Source organism: Elephas maximus, chromosome 4 (assembly GCF_024166365.1).
Source record: "Elephas maximus indicus isolate mEleMax1 chromosome 4, mEleMax1 primary haplotype, whole genome shotgun sequence".
Lineage (NCBI taxonomy): Eukaryota > Metazoa > Chordata > Mammalia > Proboscidea > Elephantidae > Elephas > Elephas maximus.
Window position 1 is genome coordinate 77,408,247 of NC_064822.1, and position 27,413 is coordinate 77,435,659.

Genomic DNA, 27,413 nt, shown 5'->3' on the forward strand with positions numbered 1-27,413 from the left:
CAAATAGAACAAAACAATATATGCAAGGTCATAAATGGAAAAAAAGGAAGAGATTGTATTTGTTTCCTATTTTTGCTGTGAGAAATTGCTACAGATTAGTAGCTTAAAATTCCACAAATTTATTCTCTTACATTTCTAGAAGTCAGAATTCAAAAAATGGGTCTTATGGAGCAAAAATCAAGGAGTTGGCAGGGTTGGTTCTTTCTAAAAGCTCTAGGGAAAAATCTGTTTCCTTGCATTTTTCAGCTTCTAGAGACCACCTGCATTCTTTGATTAGTGGCTGCCTTACAGCAATAATATCACTGCAGCCTCTGCTTCTCTGGTCACATCTTCATCCCTCTCTCTAACTCAGCCCCTCTGCCTCCCTCTTTATAAGGACCCTTGTTATTACATAACCCAGGTGATCCAGGATAATCTCCCCATCTCAAGATTCTTAATCTTATCTGCAAATTCCCTTTTGCCATGCAAGGCAACATATTTATAAGTCTGGGATTAAGATGTGGACATCTTGGTGACCCATGATTCTGCCTACTACTGGGATCTATGGAAAAGTGCAAATGCACAATTCTTTGAATCTCAACATTTTTGTGGGGAAGCTGTGCTAGGAAGATAAAACCAGCACGAAGGTTGGGGCCAGATTGTTAAGGGCTAAAGCTAAACCTTGGTGGCACAGTGGTTAAGAGCTACAGCTGCTAACCAAGAGGGCAGCAGTTCAAATCCACCAGGCACTCCTTGGAAACTCTATGGGGCAGTTCTACACTGTCCTATTGGGTCGCTGTGAGTCAGAATCGACTCGACGGCAGTGGATTTTTTGGGTTTTTTTTAAAAGCTAAACGTTAGAAGAGAGTAGTAAGGAACTAAAAACAGTAAGAACACAATGTCTCTCATTACTCTGGGAGATCCTGACCCTCCATATTGGACTGGGACCATATTGTTTTGTTTTAGCTTTTTAAATTATAAAATAAACACAGAAAATTTTATAAAACAAAATTGGACAGATCAAGCCTTTATCATAAAGAAAACATCCCTGTAACCATGCAGTGGCTTCAAAACATCTCTGAAAATCCTTCACCGTACTCCAGGAGGAGGAATCTGTGTCTCCTTCTCTTGAACCCGAGAGGAGTTTTGTAACTCCCTCATCAAAGAGAAGATGGTGGAAATGATCCCTCATGGCTACCAAGTTAAGTTAGAAAAGGACATGCAGCTTCTGCCAATATCTCTTTAAGATGCTCACTCTGGGAGCCTTCAGCTGTCATCTAAGAAGCTGAGCTACTCTGACTCATCCAGGTGGAGAAACCACTTAGAGATCAAATAGAGAGATGGCCAAGGAGCCGCAGCTGTTCCAGACTCCAGCTGAGGTCCCAGCCCACAGGCACCATCACCCTCCAGTCGTGTGACTGACAGATACTCGAGATGACTCCAGCCACAGCACCAAATGACTGCAACCTGATTAGAAATCACAAGTAGGAACACCCTGGAACCTCAGAACCCTGAGAGAGGATAGTAAAATGACTGCTCCTGTTTTAAAACAACAATGCTGTGATTCACTATGCATTAGACCACTTCCAAGGTCAAGAAATAGAACATTTCCAACAATCCAGAAGTCTCTCTGGTGGACCCTCCCAGTCACTAAACCCTCAGTCTCTCTCTTCTTTGTATTCTTGTTGTATTCAACAATTCTGCAAAGTATGCTTTAAAAAAAAAAAAAAAACTATTGTGGTAAAATATATATAACAAAATTTTCCATTTTAACCATTTTTAAGTGTATAGTTCAGTGACGTGAATTACATTCACAATGTTGTTCTACCACTACAATGATCAATTTCCAAAACATTTTCATCATCCCAAACAGAAACTCAGTGCCCCTTCAGCAATCACACCACCTTCTCCTCTCCCCCCAGCCACTAATAATAACCACTAATCTACTTTAGTCTCTATGTGTCTGTCCTAGATACATCATTACAATTTTGATCATACAATATTTGTCCTTTTGAGTCTGACTTATTTCACTTAGTATAATGTTTTCTAGGTTCATCTATGTTATATCATGTGTCAGAACTTCATTCCTTTTTATAACTGAATAAGATTCCATTGTATGGGTATACCACATTTTTTTTTTTTATTCATTCATCTTTTAATGGACACTTGGGTTGTTTCCACCCTTTGACTATTGTGAATAATGCTATAATGAACATTGGTGTAGCTAAGTTCACTTCAATTTTAATAGTTTATCTCTTTTTTTTTTTCTTCTTACACAATCCTATTGTCTGCAAATAATGGCAGAGATTTTTTTTTCCTTTTTAATATTTATACATTTCTTATACTCTCTCGTCCCTCCAATACATTTTTGTAATTGAAGTGATGGTGGCCATGCTTGTCCTATTACTGAATTCAGGAAGTGTCTAATATTTCTTCATTAAGTATGTAGAGTTTTCTAGATACCCTTTATTATATTAAGAAAGTTCTCCGATTACTATGTTGCTGGTAAGTTTTATAATAAAGAATGGTGAACTTTATCAAATGCTTTTTCTGAATCTATTAGGATGATCAGTGGTTCTTCTCCTTTGTTCTGTTAATGTGGTAAATTAACCTGGATTTTCTAATTTTGAACAAAATTTGCATTATAGGATAAGCTACACATGATCATAATGTATTATCCTTTTTATGAGTTTTTCATGAGTTACCGAATTTGATTTAACATTTTCTTTAGTATTTGGTTTTACCATTGTACATGAGAGAGATTGGCCTGCAATTTTTCTTTCTTATAGTGTCCTTGCCAGGTTTCAAAATCAGGACTCTGCTAGCCTCATAAAGTTAGTTGGAAAGCATTTCTGCTTTCTTTCTATACTCTGGAAAAGTTTATGTAAAATTGGTTTTATGTCTTAAAATGATTTGTGAAGTCATTGAGACCTGGAGATTCGATTTGTTTAAGAGTTATGGGACAATTCACTTTTTCTATTTCTTCTTGAGCTTATTTGTTAAGTTATAGTTTTCTAGAAATTTGTACTAATTTTTTGGCACAAAGTTATTCATACTTTCCTCTCATAATCTTTGGAACATTTGTAGGGTCTGAAGTGATGCCTTTTTTTCCATTCCTGGTGCATGTCATTTACTCCTTTTTCATGAGCCTTGACAGGATTATAAATTTTATTATTTTTTACAAAGAACAAAATATGTATTGGGCTTTAATGACCCTCTGTAAGTTTCTTCTGTTTCATTTCTTTTTGTTCTTTGTTATTTTCCTCCGTGTGCTGCCTTTGGTTATAATTTTCTCTTCTATTTATAACTTCCTCAGATGATTACTTGTTTATTTTCAACCTCGCCTCTCTTCAACACTTAAAGTTATAAATTCTCCTTCCTAATCAAGATGTAATTTCTCCTGCAAGTTTTGATACACTGTATTATGTTTTCTTTTTCATTTTTTTCCAAATATTTAAAAAATTTTCACTCTGAATTCTCCTGTGACCATGGATTATTAAACAGTGTATTTTAAATTTTTCTAATAGATGGAGTCTCTTCTTCTTATTATTTGTTTTAGCTTAATTTCACTGTAACCAGAGAACATACTTCATATAATTTCAGTACCTCCAGGTTTTGAAAACTTGTTTTATGGCTCTGCACATGGTTAATGTAGATCAATATTTTTAAAGACTGTATTCTACACTTGCTGAATGTGGTGTTCTCTACATGAGTACTAGTTCAAATTGTCTAAAACTTTAGTGATTTTTGTTTTGTTTTTTTATACCGTCAGTTACCTATAGCTATATTTAGAAATCTTCCACCATGTTTTGTAGATTTGATTACTTCTCTATCTTTCTGTTTATTTTGGCTTTACATATTTTGTGGCCGAATCATTAGGAGCATTCACATGTAAAATTAGTATCTTTTCCTAGTATACTGAAACTTTCACTTAAAATATCCACGTGTCTCTTCTATTTCTAAAAACACCTTTTGTCTTAAAATCTTTCTTATTTGATATTAATATTGCCATATCAGCTTTCTTCTGGTCAACATTTTCATGATACAACTTTATCCACCATTTTACTTTTAACCATTCTGCACTTTATATTTTAATTGTCACTCTTTTAAGTGGCATATAGGTAGGTTCTGTTCTATATCTAGTGATATAATCTATAATCTTTATATTTCAATTGGCCTTTGGACTACTTAATTATTTATGCTTAATATAGTCATTTATATACTTTTTTATATATATATATAATCTAAGCACTTTATTTTAGCCTATCTGATGTATTTGTTTTCTCCTTTCATCTTAAAAAAAAAAAAATTTATTATTCCGTTTTTCTTCTTCAGCCTCAGAATTTATACACTCTTTTACTGTAGGAAGTTTCACAGAGATTAAAGTATGCATCCTCGACTTAAGTCCAATATATATTAGTATTTATATCAATTCCCACATCATACAAGTTCCTTAGAACACTTTAAGTATATTTACCATTTGAGTCTTCTATCTATACTAAAAATGTACATCTATATCTGTATGTATAAACTTAATAAGACATTATTGTCATTTTAGGCAATCAGTATTTGTCTACCATTACCTCTATATTTAATACTCATTCTTCCTGTAACCCTGGCTTTCTATCTGGGATTGGTTTTCCCATCCTTGAACACCATTATTTACTATTTCCTGTAATATGGATTTACTGCTGACAAAATCACTAAATTTTTGTTTGTCTAAAAATGCTTTTATTTTACCTTCATTCTCCAGGGATGTTTTTTTTTGCTGACTATTGTATTTGAGTAACAATGATTTCATTTTAAAACTTGAAAGATATAATTTCATTGTCTTCTAGCTTCCATTAATTCTGTTGAGAAGTCATCTCTTCTAATTGTTACTTCTTTGAAAGTATTTTTTCTTTATTCCCATCTGCTTTTAACATATTTTTATTTTGGGACTTCAGTCATTTTACCATAATATGCTCAGATTTGACTTTGTTTCCATTTATCATGCTTTAGCTTTAGGGCTTTATGTATTTGTGCCATGATGTCTTTCATCAGGTTTGGAAAGCTCTCAGTCATTACCACTTCTAATATTGCTTATACGTCTTCTTCTCTCCCCTTTTTCTGGGGCTTTAATCAGCTATATGTTAAACTTTCCCACTCTCTACTCTATGTTGATACCCCTACACCTGTATTTTTTTTCTCCTTTTGTCTCTCCATGCCTCATTCTGAGTAGTTTCTTCTCACCTGTCTTCTGTTGTTGTTGTTGTATACTGTCAAATCGATTCTAAAACATAGCGGCCATATACAACAGAGTAGAACTGCCCCAATGGGGTTTCCAAGACTGTAATCTTTACCTAAGCACACTGACACATTTTTCTTCCATAGAGTGGGTGGTGGGTTTGAACTGCTGACCCTTCAGTTAGCAGCCAAGCACTTAACCACTGTGCTACCAGGGCTCCTTGACCTATCTTCTGGGCTATTAAATTTATCTCTTCATTTATGTTTAATATACTATTATACCTATTCTTTGAGTAGTTAATTTCAACGATTATATTTTTCAATTTTAAAATGCCTTTTTTTTTTTAGTTATTTGCTGAAAACATCACTCTTTCCTATTATTTCTTTGAAAATACTAAGAACAGTTATTTTAAAATATTTCTGAAAACTGAAATAATGGGAGCCACTGTGTGTGTTTCTATTGTCTGATGTTTCTCCTGGCTTTCAATAGTATAGTCTTGTTTCCTTGTGAGCCTGTTTTTGTTGTTGTTGTTTTGTATAAATGTTGGACTACAGTAGTCTTTGCAGAAATAATTTGAGGCTAGGTTGCCTTTAACTCTGACTTTCCTACAAGATATACAGTTATCTTTTTCTGCAGAAGATTTATGTTTGCTTCTTCAAAACCCCTGGCGACATTAACAATTTAGGATTGCTGAAATTTAATTTCAGGGATTCAGATTATTCAAGTCTGAACTATATAGCCGTTGTGAGGGCCTATTTGTGGATCACCCTTACTCCTCCAATGTAGCCACTTGGGGTCCAAACAAAAAGTGAGGCAAATTCACTAAGACATTCCTTGGCAGCTTTGGATTCCATTTGTTTTGCTCTTAGCTCTGCAAGACGATCAAAAGTGCTGCTCAACCTCTCAACTTCTCCAACCTGAATCAGCAAACATTCACAAAGGAAAACCAATACCAAATCCAATTTTATATTCCCAAATCTATGTCTTTCCGCAGACCCTAGCCCAGTAATTCTTCACTATATTGTTTGCTCTTTCATACCTTCAAGCATAGTTAAAACAAATCGTCTAGCTCTTCCAATTATTCTCAGCAGGAGATTTTGGGGAAATTGTCTAATATTGCTCTCACCAAAAACCACAGTCTTCAGCCATATCAACTTTCAGAGACATCTGCCAATCTGCATCCCCAGTCCCATTCTACGCTCTAATACACTTCTTCTCTCATAGGTAACTTATGTTGAAGAATCTAAGTGTATTGTCACTTCCCATTCCAAAAATACTTTAAGGATTTCTTGGTGGGCCATTTAATACTATGCATAAGTAACTCTGAGAATAGCCCTAAAAATTGAAGAGGAATGCCAGATCCTGATTCTGGCCCCCTCTGTTGTATGAGTCAAAAAAGGGCTTTGAATCCCCCCTTTACACACACACACATACATATACACAGTTGCTACAGTTCTTTTGAATGCTCAAAGGAGCTATAGCTCTTTTACTATTAGGCACTCCTGTCACCATCTTGCCTGAAAGGTTCCTGGGAGACAAATGTTAAGTTTGACAGGTAGGCACCAAGGTAACAGACTCCTCCAGAGGTTTTTAGATAGACACAGGCTCATTTAGGGATTTATTTAGGACCTGGTGCCTAAGGGTTAAAGGTACAAGACTACTTAGGTCTTTACACCTTTTTAAGTAAGAGCAGAGAATATTTAGAGAATATTTTTAGCTAATCACATATCTTTAATAACTTTAATGTCACTGATAAGAGGCCATTTCTAATATTAACCATTCTAGTCAACAAGTCACTGTTTTTACATATAAAAACCCATTTCTGACATTCTATGTGCTAATTATGAAATATCTGTGTTTATCATATTATGAATGAATAATAAAAGCACTTGTACTAACTCCCTCTAGTAAACATTTCCTCCGCTGCCCCAGCCCACTGCCCCTGATTGTGCATTCTTAATTGGGGCATTAACAGGCCATTGATTAAATGGCAGCAGGCCTTGGCTAAATACCAGCAGCACTTGGGATATACATTGACCTAAGAAACACATATAATATCATGTTGTATATGCAGATGTGTTTTAAAGTAAATCACAGCATTGTAACAAGAAGACACGTGATCCCATAACTTGGACTTAATAAAGCACCAAATAACACTTTCTCAGCTGTCAATTCAACAACGTTTCTTCTCCTCTTACAGCTTGGGAAAGATATTAAATGAGATTATTTCTACGGTGGTGATTTAAGTTTCTTTAATTACATGGTGTATGAGGAGCTGGTGGCATAATGGTTATGTGCCTGGCCGCTAACTGAAAAGTCAGCAGTTCAGACATGCCAGTGGCTCCACAGGAGGAAAGAGCTGGTGATCTTCTCCAATAAAGTTTATAGCCTAGGAAACCCTATGGGACAGTTCTACTCTGTCCTATAGGGTCACAATTAGGTGGAATCACTCAATGGCATACAACAACCCTAATTGATTAAATCAATGTATGTCAAAGAAACCTTACTGATATTTAAAAATACAATATATTAATACATATGTTCCAAATTGCCTACTAACTGTGAAGTAGATTCCCGGATTCAGTACGTCACCTTATTGCTGCACCTCCCAGTTGGGTAATATTGTAGTTTGGTAATGAATAGACATACCTGAGAGAAGAAAATTCCAAAATTCGTATCATAGAAGTTCTGAAGAAGACTGGGAAAAAACAGAACTTTCAATAATGACTGCATTGGATTGCATACAGTCAAGGTGTAAAAGGTGAAAGATTTAAATCCCTTTCACAGTTCCTGGAGCCCTGGTGGTGCAGTGGTTAAGAGCTCAGCTGCTAACCAAAAGGTTAGCAGTGCAAATTCACAAGTCATTCCTTGGAAACCCTATAGGGCAGTTCACTCTGTCCTGTAGGGTCACTATGAGTTAGAATCAACTTGATGGCAAAGGCTCAGCTCATAGCTCCTAAGACCAGTGGTTCTCGAACCATGGCTCCTGGACCAGCAGCAACACCTGAGAATTTGTAAGAAATGCAAATTCTTACCCTGCCTACTAATCCAGAAACTCAGAGAATGGGGCCTAGCATTCTGTTTTAACAATTCCTACAAGGAACTCTGATGTACACTCACATTTGAAAACCATTGTCTCAAACTGTAGACACAATTTCCTTTCTCCTTGTCCCCCCCTCCCCCTAGTTTAGATATGGTCAGTCATTTGGCCTATAGTGTAAGAGGCAGATACTCAGGTATCCTACTGTATTCTTTTTTTTTATTATTGTGCTTTAAGTGAAAGTTTACAAATCAAGTCAGTCTCTCACACAAAAACCCATATACACCTTGCTACATACTCCCAATTTCTCTCCCCCTAATGAGACAGCCCGCTCTCTCCCTCCGCTCTCTATTTTCATGTCCATTTCACCAGCTTCTAATCTCCTCCACCCTCTCATCTCCCTTCCACAGAGGAGATGCCAACAGAGTCCCAAGAGTCCACCTGATCCAAGAAGTTCACTCCTCACCAGCATCCCTCTCCATCCCATTGTCCAGTCCAATCCCTGTCTGAAGAGTTGGCTTTGGGAATGGTTCCTGTCCTGGGCCAACAGAAGGTCTGGGGGCCATGACCACCAGGGTCCTTCTAGTCTCAGACCATTAAGTCTGGTTTTATGAGAATTTGAGGTCTGCATCCCACTGCTTTCTTGCTCCCTCTGGGGTTCTCTGTTGTGTTCCCTGTCAGAGAAGTCATTGGTTGTAGCTGGGCACCATCTAGTTCTTCTGGTCTCAGGCTGATGTAGTTTCTGGTTTATGTGACCCTTCCTGTCTCTTGGGCTCATAATTACCTTGTGTCCTTGGTGTTCTTCATTCTCCTTGCTCCAGGTGGGTTGAGACCAGTTGATGCATCTTAGATGGCTGCTTGCTAGCGTTTAAGACCCCAGACACCACTTCCCAAAGTGGGATGCAGAATGTTTTCTTAATAGATTTTATTATGCCAATTGACTTAGGTGTCCCCTGAAACCATGGTCCCCAAACCCCTGCCCCTGCTATGCTGGCCTTCAAAGCATTCAGTTTATTCAGGAAACTTCATTGCTTTTGGTTTAGTCCAATTGTGCTGACCTCCCCTGTATTGTGTTCTGTCTTTCCCTCCACCTAAAGTAGTTCTTATCTACTATCTAATTAGTGAATGCCCCGCTTCCACCCTCCCTCCCTCCCCCCTCTCGTAACCACGAAAGAATGTTTTCTTTTCAGTTTAAACTATTTCTCAAGTTCTTATAATAGTGGTCTTGTACAATATCTGTCCTTTGGCAACTGACTAATTTCACTCAGCACAATGCCTTCCAGGTTCCTCCATGTTATGAAATGTTTCACCGATTCCTCACTTTTCTTTATCAATGCATAGTATTCCACTGTGTGAATATACCATAATTTATTTATCCATTCATCCATTGATGGGCACCTTGGTTCCTTCCATCTTTTTGCTATTGTAAACAGTGCTGCAATAAATGTGGGTGTGCCCTACTGTATTCTTGATTCTTAGCAAATACGTACTCAAGAACATTGTGCTGCAATATTATTTCAAGGCTGGTAGACTTATTACAAGGCTGCTACTTTGTATCAAAGGACAAGTACATGTAAGAAGGTATACTTAACTCAATTCCAAGTGAATTAGAGAAGGCATCCCAGAGCATATGGCATTCAAGTTATTAAAGGGAAACCCATTGCCATGGAGTAGATTTCGACTCATAGCAGCCCTGTAGCACAAAGTAGAGCTGCACCATAGGGTTTCCAAGGCTGTGATCTTTATGGAAGAAGACTGCCACATCTTTCTCCCATGGAGTGGCTCATGGGTTCTAACCACCAACCTGTCTTTAGCAGCTGGGCACTTAATGACTGTACCACCAGGGCTCCTTAAAGGAGAATTAGGAGTTAATAAATACAGCTCAGGGGAAAGTTGTGCTAGATAAAAAGAACTGCTAGGACAAAGCATTCATTATGTTTACATTACTTTTTTCTTGTTCAGAAACTTAAAGGACTTAAGGGCTATATTTTATTCAATTTTTACCCCAGATCTAGCACTCATTCTTATCAATGTTTAACAATTTTGAATGAAAAATGGATGATAACAGAATCATTAGTGTATAAAAGACTGTACAATTTATGTTGCTATCCAAAGTCTAAAGAATTGAAAGATTACATCTGCAAAGTATTTAGCAGTGGTCTCTAAACCTGTTTATTTTTATATCCTTCAAGCTTCTTAAAAGAAATTAGCTTACGCTTCCAAAATATATAATTTATCTGTATATTTCATACATAAGCTACTATGCAAAAAATGATAGTTTTTAAAACATTAAAAAATCGAAAATTTAGAAAAATTTTTGATGTTAGAAATAAAGATTAATGGTACTTTTAATATTTTTCCTCACTCCAGCATATAATCCTGCATGAACCCCAAGAATAAACCCCTAGTTTCACAGAGGATGACCTTGGGAATCCTGGTGGTTGCCAGCTCTGGGACAGGTGCCATGTTGCCTAATGCCAAGCCCAGGAATGCTGCCTGGAGGTGTTAATAAAGGATGAGCATTAACAGGGCGCCAGGTCATGATTGTGTCCTTCAGAAAGATCACTTAGAGTACATCCAAAATGTTTCAGTTTATGAGTAAAGAAAAGAAGCCGGCAGTATGTGCTCATCATGGGATATAATAGGGAAGGTGAAGGTATAGTAATACCAGTTGCAGAAGGAAAGGAAGATATAGAATAATAGTTGAAAATGTTGTTAAACAATAGGAAAGCTAGACTGTAATAAATTATTATGCATAGATTTCATATGCATGAATTTAGACTATTGTACTTGCATTCTCAAAAATTTAAAAACTCTATTTGGTCTACTGTCTCAATCAATGGGTAATGGATAGTGAGTTATAACAGAGGGTTCTTCCCTATACTATCAAAGCAGTTTAATTCATTTCATTTGGTTTCAAGTGCTTTTGCATTTTCAAGAACGTACAATCTTGACATCTTAATGTCCCTTACTGACTCTGACATCCTTTTAATGTCATGTCCATTCACTTATGGACTTACAGCCCTACAATCAAGGGCCATGTGAATATGGTAGTAGTCTGTAAGAGAAAGCAGTGAGGGGATGGCATATGGGTTTGTCAGTTTTGTGTGTGTAGGACTGCCTTGCTGTTGTGTTAAAATTGTTTGAAGACAATGCCTTTTCGGGATGAATGGCAAAATACCCAGTAACCATGGAAAGTGTTAGGCTTTGGCCTATAAAGTAGAGGCAAGTAAGTGCAAAGAACAGAGACGTCTGAGTTCTTGTCACAGTGTCAGTAGGGTGAATATTGGGATTTGTCTTCATACCACAAAAAAAAAAAAAAAAAAGTTGCCGTCCAGTGGATTCCAACTCATAGTGACCCTACAGGACAGAATAGAACTGCCCCATAGGGTATCCAAAGATGGTCTTCATATAGTAGCAGGCTATAATAGAAAACTCCTAAATGTATCTGCTGTGAAGCTCACAGAACGGATGAATATGGAAGTATTAGCAGAGGACTGTTATGAGGGGTAAGCAAAGGAGGCAGACATACACAGGTAGGGGAGACTTGCAAATGTGTTATTTAGCACCAAACCAAAAAAAAAAACCAAACCCATTGCCGCCTAGTCTATTCCGACTCATAGCAACCCTATAGGATGGAGTAGAGCTGCACCATAGGGTTTCCAGAGAGCAGCTGGTGGATTCCATCTGCCGACCTTTTGGGCCAGGTGGCTATAACACGCCATAGCTCTGAACCACTGTGCCACCAGGGCTGTGTTATTTAGCGTAGCAAGGCTTAATGAATTTTGTTGCCTATTGTACTCATTGTTACATAGAGACATATGAACAAAACCACCAAATATGTAGGTTGCAATTTTCATCACATTCACATTTCATAATGTGCTAAATTAAACTACTACTGTAGAGGCCCCTAGGAGCCCTGGTGGCACAGTGGTTAAAGCCATCAACTGCTAACCAAAAGCTCAGTGGTTCTAAACCACCAGGGGCTGGGTGGAAGAAGGATATGGCAGTCTGCTTGGGCAGAGATTTACAGCCTTGGAAACCCTATAGGGTGGCTGTGAGTTGAAATCAACTAGAAGGCAGTGGATTTTGGTTTGGTAGAGGCCCCCAGAAGAGGTGTTTTTAATCTGTATTGGTCAGTATTTAGGGAAAGAAAGGCTGAAGAAACTTCAGGGATCACGTTGTTTTTATCTTGGATTGAAAAAAGGTCTAGGATTTGAGTGAAAAGAAAAAAGAAAGAAGGGAGGAAAAAAAAAAGAAGGAACATTTATGTTATCAAACATTAGATAATATTGTGAAATCACAGATCCTAGAAATGCCCTAAGTGCGAATGCTTTGACCATCATCTGACACTGGAGTTTCTAGAAGGGGAATCTAATATTGTCTCATAATAGTCTCATACTAAGAAAACTTGAAATTATAAGCATGCTGTCTCCCAAAGTTGTTGTGTGCAGTTGAGTTGATTCCAACTCATAGTAACCCTATAGGACAGAGTAGAACTACCCCATTGGGTTTACTCGGCTGAAACCTTTATTAGAGCAGAATGCCAGGTCTTTTCTCCTGAACAACTACTGGTAGATTGCACCGGTTAGCAGTCGGGTACTTCAACTATTGCACCACCAAGGCACAATGAGGATTTAGGAAGCAGTAAGATAGCTTCCTTTAACTGAGGATATAACCTACATCTCTTATCAGTTACCCTTTGTATAGTACAAAATAAAGTAGTGCTGTATTAATAGAAGGAACCCTGATGGTGTAGTGGTTAAGAGCTTGGCTGCTAATCAAAAAGGTCAGCAGTTCAAATCCACTAGCTACTGCTTGGAAACCCTATAGGGCGCTTCTACTCTGTCCTGTAGGGTCACTATAAGTTGGAACCGATTCATCGGCACCTAAAAGCAAAAACATATTAATAGAATCCCAAATCAAAAATTAGATGTGGGCACTGCAGAACACAGAAGTATTGCCAGTTTTTTTTTTTTTTTTTAAATTACTTTCTCAGCCATTCAAAAAAAAAATTTATCGATTGCCTACATTGTATACTATCTGGCCAGGGGTACCAAAGTAGTATCTTGTGATCAGTTTTTTATGGTAATCTGGGGAGATGTTGAAACAATTTTGAAAAGATGTTGACTGTATACGTAGAGGGTTATAACTAGGTATCTGTGTTGTTTTTTCATAATGTAAGTAATTCAGATGTACAGCCAGTTTTGTTTATATTCAAGAAATGAAAACTAATTTTAAGATTAATCAATTGAAACATTATTGGCCTAAAAAAATAAATAATTCCAAAGTAAATCATGTTATTTTGAGGTTTTTTAAATTGTGTACAGTTGATGCAACTCTTCTGTTTCCTCGTGTATTAACAAAGCTGGTGGCTACATCAGCATGAAAATATAAATCCAGAGTGTACCATTAATAGTTTTATTATTTTAAGTGATATGAGCTTGTCAGAGGAAGTTTTTGTATATACAAGTTCTCTTTCTTCTTCTTAAGAAAATAAGGGATTTAAAGTGAATTTATATTTTTGCTGAATACTCCTGTATTATGATAATCCTCCTCTCTGACCCTAGTTAAATCCCAAAAATACTTTTCTTCTTTCAAAATTGTTTGTCACATGGCAGCATACGAAAGCAAAGATAATCCTATTATGCCAATACACTAAAACTCACATTCTCTTTTTGATTTTATGGTATATCTATTTATAACTATTTAACAATATTTTATTTTACTATGCCTAACTTTGTAAAGATTTAAAAACATTTATTGAACATTTACTATATGAAACATTTACCATGTGAGAAGAGTTTTAAGTTGGATGTGGGAGAGAAATTAGAGAGATGAAAAGAATGCAGTTTTCACTCTGAAGGAATTTATATTATTCATAAATTTATAATGTGATAATGTGGTTATGGATACAGACATGAGCATATACTGCAGTCATTGGAAAAGAAGGAAAAAGGAAGTAGAAAAATACAGCTTGAATACGAAACTAGACAACCTTAACTTGCTAAAATCAAATATTATTATGTGCTCTTCTGAGGCATGCTTGATCAGAAGCAGCCTTGCTTTTGTCAAGGAACTGAGATAAAGAGGCTGCTCTAAAGTTCAGTATCAGGGTTAAGTTTGATATGAGAGAAGTGCCTGGGAGATTGGTCTAAAGACAGAGAGCAGCCCCAACAGAGAGATACCTGTAAATCACAGATCTCAACCTCAGATCTCTTTCTCTCTTACTCTGTCCCTTTTTCTCTCTCTCCCTCTCTGTCACACACACACACACACACACACACACACACAGCCTGTTGATAAAGAATATTTCTCTCTCTCCCTCTCTGTCACACACACACACACACACACACACACACACACAGCCTGTTGATAAAGAATATAGACCTAAATGAAGATCCCAATTATACACTACCCCCTAACTCTTCTATGAAGTTGTGAGCATCAGTTCAGATATCCTTGTCCTTTGTCTACCTACCGTTTCTTTGTTTAGTTTCACTGTCTTCCCTCAAAACTTGCGTAAACTTTTTTTTTCTTTCAGTGTTTGGAGTATCATTCAAGCAAATGATAGTGGTGATGACCAGAGTTCCTTTCACTTCTTTAAATTTTGCTCTGTGCTGGTTTTGTTCTGTTGTGAAGTAAATAAGACCTTTTTAAAGAGTAATACAGATATAATGAAAGTTATAGCAAATGATTGCAAGTACCCAACCAAACTGTGTTCCCACATTTGAGTTTTGCTGAGATCTACAAAAAGCTGTTGTTTTTAAAAATTTTAAAACCATATTCATTTAGTTCTTTTAGGTATTGTCATTCATTTCTGGAAGTCCCTTAAAATAAGAAATGATATCACTTAAGGTTTAAGCAATGTTATTTTTTTTAAAGCAGAAATCAGATGTCAAAATAAATCCAAATAGGTAAATCCTATCTTAATAGCAGACATAAGTTTCTTATTCCCTGCTTGCTAAACCCAGATGTTAATTACTACATTTGTCACTTTGCTCTTCTCCTATTTGGAACTGGCTGAGATTATACGGTAGGCAGAATAAATGTCATATGTGCACCATCAGTAAAACCAAGATTATTTTTCACAGTCTGGTAAAATGCCGATGACATATTAGAACCAAAATTGTAGAAGATTCTTTAGAAGTTCACTACGTATTCTTCATAGTAGCATTCTTCCATGTAACTCCAAAATGCATATAGTGGGTTGAAGTACATTGAAGACTAGACATTATGACAAGTTGCTTTATGAAAAATACAATAAAATACAATTACTGTTCAACTTTGATTTAGGCCTCTTATGGGGATTCATTTTTAAATTCACATTTTCATTGCACTTCATGGCTTATTGTTTTAACTCACTAAAAACTAAATCTTGCAGCCAATTCTAAATGTTGGCCGGCCAGTTAATAAATGGGAACCCTTAATATGCAGTTTTAAAGAAATAAAAAATTGATCTCAGTGTTATATTACATTGCTTCTGATCTTTGCAGGTACTTTAACTCTGTGTAGCCTTTGAGAACAAGAATATGGCCATATGATATAGGAAAAACACATAAGTTTTGAGCAATTTTGAATTGATTAACTCTTTTGAAAAATCAGTCATTTTAAATTACAAAGACTTAATAACATAGGTTGTAAACAAAAATATTAATAAGAATTCTGAACTTAAAATATAAGCTGATGCAGATTTTAGTTTAAAATTGGTCAATTGGCTTTCAAATTTGTTCTTTATTGACTGTATTTTTAATTTAAAACACATTATTAGGCATTTAAAATCCCATATTAGATATACATCTACTTTAGGAGAAGAAAAAATATGTAACCTCATAGGGCATTTTATATAGCCTAATGCAATGCATACATCTGGACCTCTGATGTCAAAGGCCAGTAACTAGATTCTCCTAGACAAATTCCAATCATTCATTCATTCACCAAATACATGTGAGAGCTTACAACTCCGTGGCAACTAACAACAACAATCATGTTCTACACAGGAGGAATGTTCCAAATATTTCATATCTCTTAGGGCACAGGCACTGATCAATCAGGATGAATGCCAGTCTCAGATGCTAGGCCCTGTTTCTGAAAGGTCACAGCTTTGAAGACCCTATGGACCAGTATTACTCTGCACACATGCGATCACCATGAGTCAGACTTGACTCAACAGCAGCTAACAACAATGACAACATGGTCATATAAGCTTGTATTGGCTAAATATCAGATGATATTTACTGTGATAGAGAAAACTATGGGGAGAGTTTGGAAGGACAATTAGGAGTTTGGGTCTAAAAATACTTGGTTTGAGACGCCTGTGAGATGTCAAGTGAAAAGTTGTATTCAGGGGAAAAGTTAGTCTGGAATTATAAATATATGAACTGTCAGCATATAAATGGTTTTCAAGGTCATAAGACTGGGTGAGATTACCTAGAGTTGTTGTTGTTGTTGTTGTTGTTGTTAGGTGCTGTCGAGTCAGTTCTGACTCATAGTGACCCTATGCACAACAGAACGAAACACTGCCTGGGCCTGAGCCATCCTCACAATCATTGTTATGGTTGAGCCCATCGTTGCAGCCACTGTGTCAGTCCACCTCGTTGAGGGTCTTCCTCTTTTCCGCTGACCCCGTACTCTGCCAAGCATGATGTCCTTCTCCAGGGACTGATCCCTCCTGACAACATGTCCAAAGTATGTAAGACACAGTCTCACCGTTCTTGCTTCTAAGGAGCACTCTGGTTGTACTTCTTCTAAGACAGATTTGTTCATTCTTTTGGCAGTCCATGGTATATACAATATTCTTTGCCAACACCACAATTCAAAGGCGTCAACTCTTCTTTGGTCTTCCTTATTCTTGTCCAGCTTGCACACGCATATAACGCAATTGAAAATACCATGGCTTGGGTCAGGCGCACCTTAGTCTTCAGGGTGACATCTTTGTTCTTTAACACTTTGAAGAGGTCCTTTGCAGCAGATTTGCTCAATGCAATGCGTCTTTTGATTTCTTGACTGCTGCTTCCATGGCTGTTGATTATGGATCCAAGTAAAATGAAATCCTTGACAACTTCAATCTTTTCTCCGTTTATCATGATGTTGCTCATTGGTCCAGTTGTAAGGATTTTTGTTTTCTTTATGTTGAGTTGTAATCCATACTGAAGACTGTGGTCTTTGATCTTCATTAGTAAGTGCTTCAAGTCCTCTTCACTTTCAGCAAGGAAGGTTGTGTCATCTGCATAACGCAGGTTTAGAATAGAAAATAGAAGAGGTCTGAGGACAAGTCTCTGCAGCACTCCTGTTTTAAAGTTTGAGGAGATAAAGGAGAATCAACAAAGGAGACTGGGAAGGAGCAATGGCTGGAAACCAGAAAAGCATGGCACCCTGGAATCCAAGAGAAGAAAGTGTTCCAAAGAAGATGGAATGACCAGCTGTGTCAAATGCTGTTGATGGTTGGAGAATTGAGAACTGACTGATAGACATAGCAAAGTAAATATCATTGGTAAATTTGATGAGAGCATTTTAGAGGGAATGTTGAGGGGAAAAAAGCAGATTGGAATGGGTTCAAGAGAGAATGTGAAAAAAAAAATTCGGGATAGAAAGCAGAAAATAATCTTTGCAGAAACTTTGCTCTAAAGATGAGCAGGAAATAATGCAAGGGCATGAGGGTCAAGAATTTTGCTTATTGACATAAATCATAGCACATCTGTATGCTGATAGGAAGATCCATTTAAAAAGCAAACACTGATGATACAAGAGAGAAATGAGAGGTTAGCCAGAGATCAGAGTGAGGACCTTAAGTAGAGAAGAGGGCATGGAATCAAATGCCCAAAACAGTCTTAAATAAAAGCACAGACAACCCATTATGTAACAGAGTGAAGGGCAGAGGTGTGGTACAATAACAGATGTGTTGGTGGAGCTCGTGAAAATTCTTTTCCGATACAGAATTTTTTTTCCATCAAACAAAAACCCCAGGCATGAGCAGAATGAAAAGAAGGGGAAGGGGCATTGGAATTTTGAGGAGCAAGAATAGATATGAAAGAGCCCTGTAGGTAAGGGGAAAGTAAATGGATGAGAAATATGTGTATAATTGCCAGAAAATCCTAAGAACTCACTTGAGGGTAGCGGGCATGAGCTTATAGTAAGACCAGTCGGCGTGGCTGAGTGCTCTTCTCCAGCTACATTCAGCAATCCTGCTTCAGTTGGCAGAGTTGACAGAGAGTAACCAGGGTTGGGATTTTTGCCTTGTGAGTACAATAAAGGTAGAGGGTCAAAGGAATTGAGAGAGTATGCAAAGGGGTTATTATAAATATGGACCATGAAATCCAAATCGGCCAAGGAAGGATGTGAGAACATGAAAGAAAAAAGGACCAGTGAAAAGGTCTTAGAGTCATCAGATTGTTCAAGTTGTATAACTAGAAGGAATGAACTGGAAAGGAGAAAGGTGGTAGTTACAGACTGGAAGACTGGAAATCAATATAATGGAAGGGAGTCAATCACTGGTCAAGACAAGAACAAGGGAACTGGAGTGAGTAACTGAGTAGGGTGCAGGATAAGATCATTGGAGAAGAGCTCAAGAACAAAAAGTCTAGATAGGGAAAGATGATTTGTGTGAATATTAAAATGAATGTGAATTATAACAGGAGTCCTGTTGGGAAAAGTAACAATGTACCAGCATTAAAAATCTTCGGTAAATGAAGACCAGTGAACCAAGGATGAGTAGACCAATGCAACAAGAGATAGAGAAAGTTATAGTCAGTGGACATAATATTCAAAGCAGATCATTTCTATAAAGGGAGAAAGAGTGGAGATTAGAAGGGCAATGAGATACAAGAAGGACATTTACCCCACCTCTAGGACCAGGGCGTAATGAGAATAGGAGGGAGAACAACTACCATTTCAGAGACTTAAAGGAGAAGCAGGATGGAATTCTCAGAGAATCCAATACATTGAGCATATAGGGCATTTTGCTGATGACTTCTAAGGCTGGCTGTGTTCTCTTTCTTCCTCAATAATGTATTATTATCGTTCTAAAAACAAATCTAATCTTGTTGCTTTTCTGCTTAAGATTCATCAGGAGGTCACACTAGCTTTAAGTTTATACAGAAAACTAGCCCATGCTCTAGGATCCCTACAAAGCTCTCCCTAGTCATTTCTCCTTCCTGCCCCCCATGTGAAGTTGTCACTTTTATAGCCCATTAGAATATTCATATAAGTGCCTGAGCTTACTGGCCATAGTCTATCTGTCTTTTGTTTGTACTAATTCTAGTCAGTCAACCACTTAGTCCCTCTGGTATTCAGTTTTCTCAACTCTAGAGTGAAGTAGTTAGATTCAAAAAATTCTAACTGAAAAATTATTATTTGAGGAATTAAGCAGAAAAGCAACATTGTTCATAATGTGAGAATGTTCTAGGTATTGCAGGACATTTAGGATAAATGGCCCTGCCCGTTAATTGCCAGTTGTACCCTTCAATCATTTAGACAACTAAAAGAATTTCCACATGTTTTCCAAACACTCCATATGGGCAGGATTGGTAGATAAAATACAGGTCACTCAGTTTAATTTGAATTTTAGATAAACAACAAATAATTGTACCTGCTCCTCACTTAGCAACATGGTTAGCTTCAAAGGCCAAATCATTATGTGAAAATTGGTATTCTACAAAAACAGAGGATGACCACATCAGATCACAAAATGGAGGATGACTACAGTACATAACTGCCAGATTACATCATTATATAACTGCCAAATTACATCCTTACAGACGTGCTAAACCACTGAGAATCACAGCCCAGTCAAGTTGACACATAACCTTAACCATGAGAGTCAGCGTTACTCTTGCCTCATGCCTCAGCATTTGTTACTGCCAGACATGTCATCAGTGTGCAAAATAGTCATATAGTAGATTTTTTACTATTGTCATAAATGCAAAACGTCAGATAATGAGATAGTTGATAAGTGAGAAATAGCTGTATTGTCCCAGATATTGTAGGAATGTCCTGTGTTTTTATTTGCTGTATCTGGCAACGCTACATATGGGAGCCCCATTATGTATGGTTATAAAACAGTTCATGTAAAGATGTCCCTAGAGTTGTGCAGTGTACAACATACACAACTAAATGTAGTCACACAGCTTGGAGGTACTATAAACCCGGTTGAGAACACCTGGACAGGTTATCAGTGAGAGCAATTGTAGCACTAACATTTCTATAATTCTCCAAACTACCCAGGGGTGTGACATGCTAATAAGTGATGTGGGATACATACACATAATAAAGCCAAGACTGGAAATTTTTTTAAAAATCAATTATTCTGTGGTCCAGCAATATTACTTTTTTGTATTTTCACCTTCACGTTTATTGATTTCTCCCTCCACTGAAACTGGAACATATTTCTCCTCAGAAATGAAAACAATCTTGTTACAGTAAGGAATTGGTATTTAGTATGTCACTCATACCCAGAAGTATAAATGAGGACTTCAAGAAAATGACAGTGTAAACATAAGGGAATGATTAGGTAGTAGTGACATATCAGACACTAATTGGGATGATATTCTGCCTACTATTTTTTTTTTTTAATTGGGTTTTGGGTGAAAGTTTACACAGCAAATTAGGTTCCCATTTGACAATTTCCACACAAATTGTTAATTGACATTAGTCGCACTTATCACAATTTGTCAACATTCTCTTTAATTGTATCTATACCCATCCGTATGTGCTCAAACACGTTTTTACTTTGGTTGTGCTGTGCTCTGCCTACTGTTGAAGTTTAATAACCATTGGATGGTGAGGTCAAAATGTTGCCCAGGGAGGATAATTGACTACTTGTCAAAAGGCTGAAGAAGGTCAAATTTTCTTCAACAATTTCTGCACTGTCAGGTTCGACTTTAAGCTTTAAAAAAAAAAAAAAAAAAAGACTTGGTCAGCACCCTGAATATGGATCCATTTCTTGAGGGTAGTTGTTGTTGTTAGCTGGCATCAAGTAGGCCTTCAACTCATGGTGACCCCATGTATAACGGAATGAAACACAGCCAGGTCCTGCACCATCCCCTGTGCAGTTGCAGACTGGACCATTGTGATCCATATAGTGTTTCCATTGGCTGGTTTTCAGAAGTAGATTGGCAGGCCCTTCTTCCTAGTCTGTCTCAGTCTACAAACTGCTATAAACTGTTCCATATCACAGCAACATGCAAGCCTCTGCTGATGGATGGGTGGTGGCTGTGCATGAAGTGCATTGACTGGGAATTCCACCCAGGTTTCTTGAGGTTAGACTCCTATTAAACAAACGTATAAAAGATCAATATGTAACAATAACAATTTCTAATTGACTAATTTACAATGATGCATAAAACTGCTACATAGATAAGAATATTTGTATTAGAAAGCCAACATATCCTGTGTCTGAAGACAAACCTTAGTGTGTGTCTGTTAAGAAGAATTTATTGAGCAGAGATACCGTATTAGGCCTGAGTGAGTAAAATATAGTCTCTGCTCTTGGTATGTCATTGGGTAGACTAGGAAGAGTAGAGAAGATACCACATGATAAGCCTTGTGCAAATGGGTGGATAGAGGCAGGAAAGATGAAGAAAGAAGCATGTGGAAAAACTAGGAGGTGAGAGAGCATGGCACATTTGAGGAACTAAAAATAAGATAGAGTAGGAAGAAAGAAATGAGTAGGTGGGATATTTAGGAGGTGAATTCATAGGATTTAGCAATTAATTTTATGTGTGGGTAACAGAGAATGGAAGGTCCAAGAAGATACTATTTTGAGCCTGGAAACAGGAGACGCAGCAAATGGAAGGGAAAGAAAATCCATTTAGTAGTGCACTTTGGGGTTTGAATTGTCTTTAGGACAGTCAGCCTAGGGAGCCATTAAATAGGTATTTTGACATAGAGGGCTAAGGCTCAGGAGACAAATATGGGCTAAAGGTTTAGATTTGTGCATTATCACAGAAGCCACAGGAAGGGGTAGTATTACCCAAAAGAATATGTTAGAATGATGAGAGAAGTGGGCCTCGAAGTAAGGAATACTAGAACTTAAACTGTAAGGAAAAGAAGCCTGGAAAAATTTAAGGAGAGAAAGACAAATTGAAGAAACATTAAGAGAGGTTAGTATCATTAAAAAAAAAAAAAGAAGAAGAAAGAAAGAAAGAAAGCCTTTCGCTAAGGATGAAGTGGCTATAGAAGGACCAAGAAAATCCCCTCTGGATTTGGAAAAAGAGAGAGAGAGAGCTTAAGAAACAGAGAGAGAGACATGCATGTTAGAGTTTATGGTAAGAGCATTTTCAGAGGACGATTAGTGACGGAAACTTGAATACAGTAGATCGTAAATTGAGTAGAAGTTAGAGAAGTGGAAGTGGAGTGCAGACAACTTTTCTCATAAATTTGGTTGTGTCGGGAAGGAGAAAGATAACACAGAATTTGGAACGGGCACTAGTAACAAGATATTATTTATGTGTGAGCATACTTTGTATGTAGTCCCGGGGTGCCACAAATTGTTCAAAACTCAACTACTAGCTGAAAGGTTGGCAGCTTAAACTCATCCAGATATGCCTTGGAAGACAGGCCGGGTGATCTGCTTCTGAAATTCACAGCTTGAAAACCATATGGAGCAGTTCTACTCTGACACATGGGGTTGCCATGAGTCAGAATCAACTCCACACAACTCACAACACACTTTGTGTGATTTGATTCAATATGTTTCCTAGTTTTCAAAAGGGAGAGAATTGGTCATATTTTATGCTTATGAGAAAGGGACATACAGAGGGAGAGCGAAGATGCTAAAGTATTGATGGCAATATTCTACAAGGTTCCTGAGGAGGAAGGAAAAAGATCCAGGACACAGATAAAAGGGTCGGTATTGGACGGGAAGAAAGATGCTTCTTCCATTGTAACAGGAAGGAAAGAGAAAGACGGTTTTGAGTCTGTAGAATTTGTGGCAGGAAGTTTAGGAATTTCCATCTGCCTTTTATTGTTTCTGAAGTAGGAGCCAAAGTCATTGGCAAAAAGAGAGCCAGAGTTGGAAGTTTAAGGTTCCTGGGGGAGGTTTCCACTGGAACAGAATGAGAGAGAAGGCTGACTGGGGGCACTGTCAGACACTGTTGACAGCTACTATGCATCAAGCCTATAATAATCAAAGAAAATAATCAATTATTCAGTGGTGCTGTTCAGATAATAATGGTCTCTTGGTGAAGGGTGCTTTGATTATATAATGGCTTAAAGCAAAATGTGTGCCAGCATCACTAAGGAAAGGCTATTCTCAGATTCACCAGCCCATTCATTTGGAGCCCAGGTTAAAAGTCAATTTGGGTTGGATCATTCCAAAAGAGGTGCACACTCGCTTCTCTGTACTAAAATTACATATAACTACAACTTCTGTTAAAGCATTTAATATAGTCTGTCTTTTTCACTAAATTGTATTCTAAAGAGAGGGATTACCCTGTGCATCTTTCTCTCTGTAAATATTCCCTAACATTTCTCAATGTGGTGGTTATAATTGGTACTAGATGAGCATTTGCAGAATTAAACCTTGAGAAGTAATTGGTGCGTACTAAGGAAGCATCCAGAGCGCTGGTGATGCAGTGGTTAAGCATTCAGTTGTTAACCAAAAGGTTGGCAATTCGAATCCACCAACCATTCCTTGGAAACCCTATGGGGCAGTTCTGCTCTGTCGTATAGGGTCACTATGAGTCGAAATCAACTCAATGGCAGTGGGTTTGGTTTTCAGTTTTAAGTAAGGATTCACCTGCTACTAAGAGCAATTTTTCTGGGAAAGCCTTGCCTAAGGGTACACCTTATCTAGAAAAGAGAGGTGTATGATTCATGCATAATTGTAAAGTTCAAGAATGGAAATATTTATGGTGAATGCCAAGAGCAGAACTCACCTGAGCTTCTTGAAGAAATGTAATCAGACCATCATCCTCATAAACAATTTTAACTAAGGATAAAATTATAGCACTGACTTAATAAACTTGCTAATATTTTCTCTATTCATCCATAAGTAAATGATAATCTATTTATATAGGCAATGTGGAAACCCTGGTGGCGTAGTGGTTAAGTGCTACGGCTGCTAACCAAAGGGTTGGCAGTTCGATTCCGCCAGGCGCTCTTTGGAAACTCTATGGGGCAGTTCTACTCTGTCCTACAGGGTCACTATGAGTCGGAGTCAACTCAACCACACTGGGTTTGGTTTTGGTTTGGTATAGGCAATGTTTCCATATAATAGTGAATCAGAATAATAAATAAGCATAAGGTATTGTGAAATATTATATTTTGTTTTCCAGAGTGACTGCGTACTTAGTTTTTTCCTTGCTGAGCCTGTGCAACAAACAATTGAAGAATCATCACTTGTCAGCCTAGGCAAGTAAAAGCTCCATCATTACGATTGGAATTATTGACTTTCAATAGAATTGTGTTAAAAATAAAAATCTCAACCATAATTTTTTTTTTCAATTTTCAAATTAAGTTCTCTTTTGGAGAGTAAGACTTTAAGAGTATTTTCTACCATTTCCAAAGCTTTTTAACCCCTTAGAATATGTGTTTCAAGTTAAATTAAACCCAGATCTGTTTGTCCAATGATAGTAACTTCTCATGTCACACAATTAACCTGTTTGAATTCATTGTGCATTGAAATGGAATTGCATGTCAGAAACAGAGTTCCTATTTTTCCCTATAGGTAAGTTTTGCACCTTACTCCGCATCCTAGAAAACAACAAAATTAATATACACAATAATAATAATCATGAATTTTCTAGCAGTTTCTCTCTTTTTGAGCACAATTACTCCACGTCCTTCACAAAATCTTTTCTTCTTACCAGACTCCAAAGCCATTACAGTACAATTATCCTCCCTATTCTCTGCCAAACGTATATTAATTCTAATTAACTTTTCTATCATCTCTCCGAGATGGGCAGACTCTTTTTGAAGGTTCTATTAATTTTAAATATTTATAATAGAATTGTGTTCCAAGCAGTGGCCTGTGGATAACTGACACTGATATTTATCTCATCCAAGATTTGAAAACACATAATGCCAAATCTCATCCCTGCCCCCTTTTTTGTTGTTGTTGTTTGCAACTTGCAGCTTGTATCTGCATACGCCTTCTGAATCTCTACCTTTAAAAATTAGACCCATCAGCCTATCATCCCTGCTCTGACCTGAGAGCCTAGTTACCCCTTAGATGTATAACTCTAAACAGCCAGATCAGGTTGTATAACGTAATTGTTCTTTAAGTTATATATTTATATTTGTGTCTTCTTTGCTTCTTCCCTTAGACTGAACCCCAAAAAAACAAACCCCTTTCTGTTGAGTCAGTTCCAACTCATACTGACCCTATAGGACAGAGTAGAACTGGCCCGTAGGGTTTTCAAGGAGCAGTTGGCAGATTTGAACTGCCAGCCTTTTGAATAGCAGCTGAGCTCTTAACCACTGTTCCACCACGGCTCCCCCTTAGACTGAAAGTGACTTTAAATCTACTACCAGCTTCTCCACTCTGCATTGCCCCATCCTCACAGATGCCTATTATGAGGTTTGTATATCACTCCTTCCCCCACACTTACTCATGTGTGATACTGCTCTTTTGATGTTTTCTTTATATAGCCAAACCACAAACAATATTAGATAAAGAAGGAAATTTCTTACATTTTATAGCACTTAGCTAAAAAAGGATGATGACCGCAATATAAAATAAAATAATGATACTGATAATTTGCAGGATTCTAGAGATGTCAGACTTTAAAATAAAGGGGTAGGGGAGAGTACTAGGTTTACTTCTGTCTGTCATTAAAGTCCCTCGAGAAAATTCAACAGTGGATCACTGTCAAATTTTTAATTTTGCTGATACTATTATTTCTTTGTAAATCGTATAAATGCATATGCACACAAAAAAATCTTGGAGTATTATTGCAAAAACTAAAATGGTTGCTAGAGAATTTCTTTTTTTTTTCCTGGTTTCCTTGTTTCTTAACACATCACACAATACTCAACATTTGTTTTAGCAACGATAATGGACAAAAGATTTGATTTTCAATATTTTTAGCCAATGGGCTGCATACAAAATATAGCCTATTTTGAAACAACGGAGCAATTCTTGGAAATAGAACATGTAAGTCAGTACGACAAACATGGATTAGCAGAAAGTTGTTCCTTCCTGTGCCCTTGAAATTATTTCCTCTTTCATACTTCTGAATTCTTAATACTTTTGTCAAAAAGCATCAGATGATTCTAAGGAAGAAGCACAATATTTCTTTTTAAGCATTTTCTTGCCAGTTGATGATTTGAACTTACATTTTTAAATGATCACAAGATAAAATAATTTAAGAATGTATTTAAATATTGGTTTATGCAGGATTATCCTAAGAAAAAATTCCAGATTTTACCACTATACTGTCCATCTACTAATAAATTAAGAAGATGGATAATGAATACCAATGTATCTTGGCACGTGACTTATGAAGATTAGTAACAAGTGGCAACCCCAGATCTGGGAGATACTAATACTCCTTTGTCTTTAGCCACTGAGGGAACACGCCTTAGTAGAACCAAACCCAACCCAACCCATTGCCATTGAGTCGATTCCGATTTATAGCGATTCTATAGCAACCCTATAGGACAGACTAGGACTGCCCCACAGGGTTTCCAAGGAGCAGCTGGTGGATTCGAACTGCTGACCTTTTGGTTAGCAGCCAAGCTCATAATCACTGTGCCACCAGAGCTCCCTAGTAGAACAGTAGAAGAGTTTATCTTTTTTAAGTGTCCACCCAGTCATCTCTCTCCTTACTTGTATGCTGATGTGTAGACCAGAAATCCATGAGGATATAATTCAGGTCTGTGTGGCTCACCATTGTATCCCCAGGGCCTACCACAGTGTCAGTACTATTCTAGATGCTTATAAATTATTACTGAATAAATAATTGATGATAGAAAGAAGTATGGAAGACACATTGATATTATCTACTATGGTAGCTTGTCATTTTTTAAAAAACAACAAGAGAGAAGAAACCAAGATCATGCTACTCCACCCACATCATTACTTCATGTGAAAATGTCCTGGCACAAGAACTCAAGGCTTCCCAACTATGAGAATTTTGTTGAAGCATCTACTATATATATATATATATATATTTTTACTATCTCATTAAGTATCATGGACAGAATCAACCAAGGCACTGACAAGAG

General features: G+C 37.2%; 1 protein-coding gene across 4 annotated transcripts in view; it reads left to right on the plus strand.

The window, feature by feature from the left end:
* The window catches only part of PIK3C2G (phosphatidylinositol-4-phosphate 3-kinase catalytic subunit type 2 gamma), a 432,221-nt gene that overhangs the window by 363,955 nt on the left and 40,853 nt on the right, over positions 1-27,413 (plus strand). For all 4 annotated transcript variants that reach the window (XM_049882566.1, XM_049882569.1, XM_049882568.1 and 1 more), the window contains exon 30: positions 24,521-24,596. In XM_049882566.1, coding sequence (XP_049738523.1) covers positions 24,521-24,596 — 76 coding nt within the window. The remainder of the gene's footprint in view (positions 1-24,520; positions 24,597-27,413) is intronic.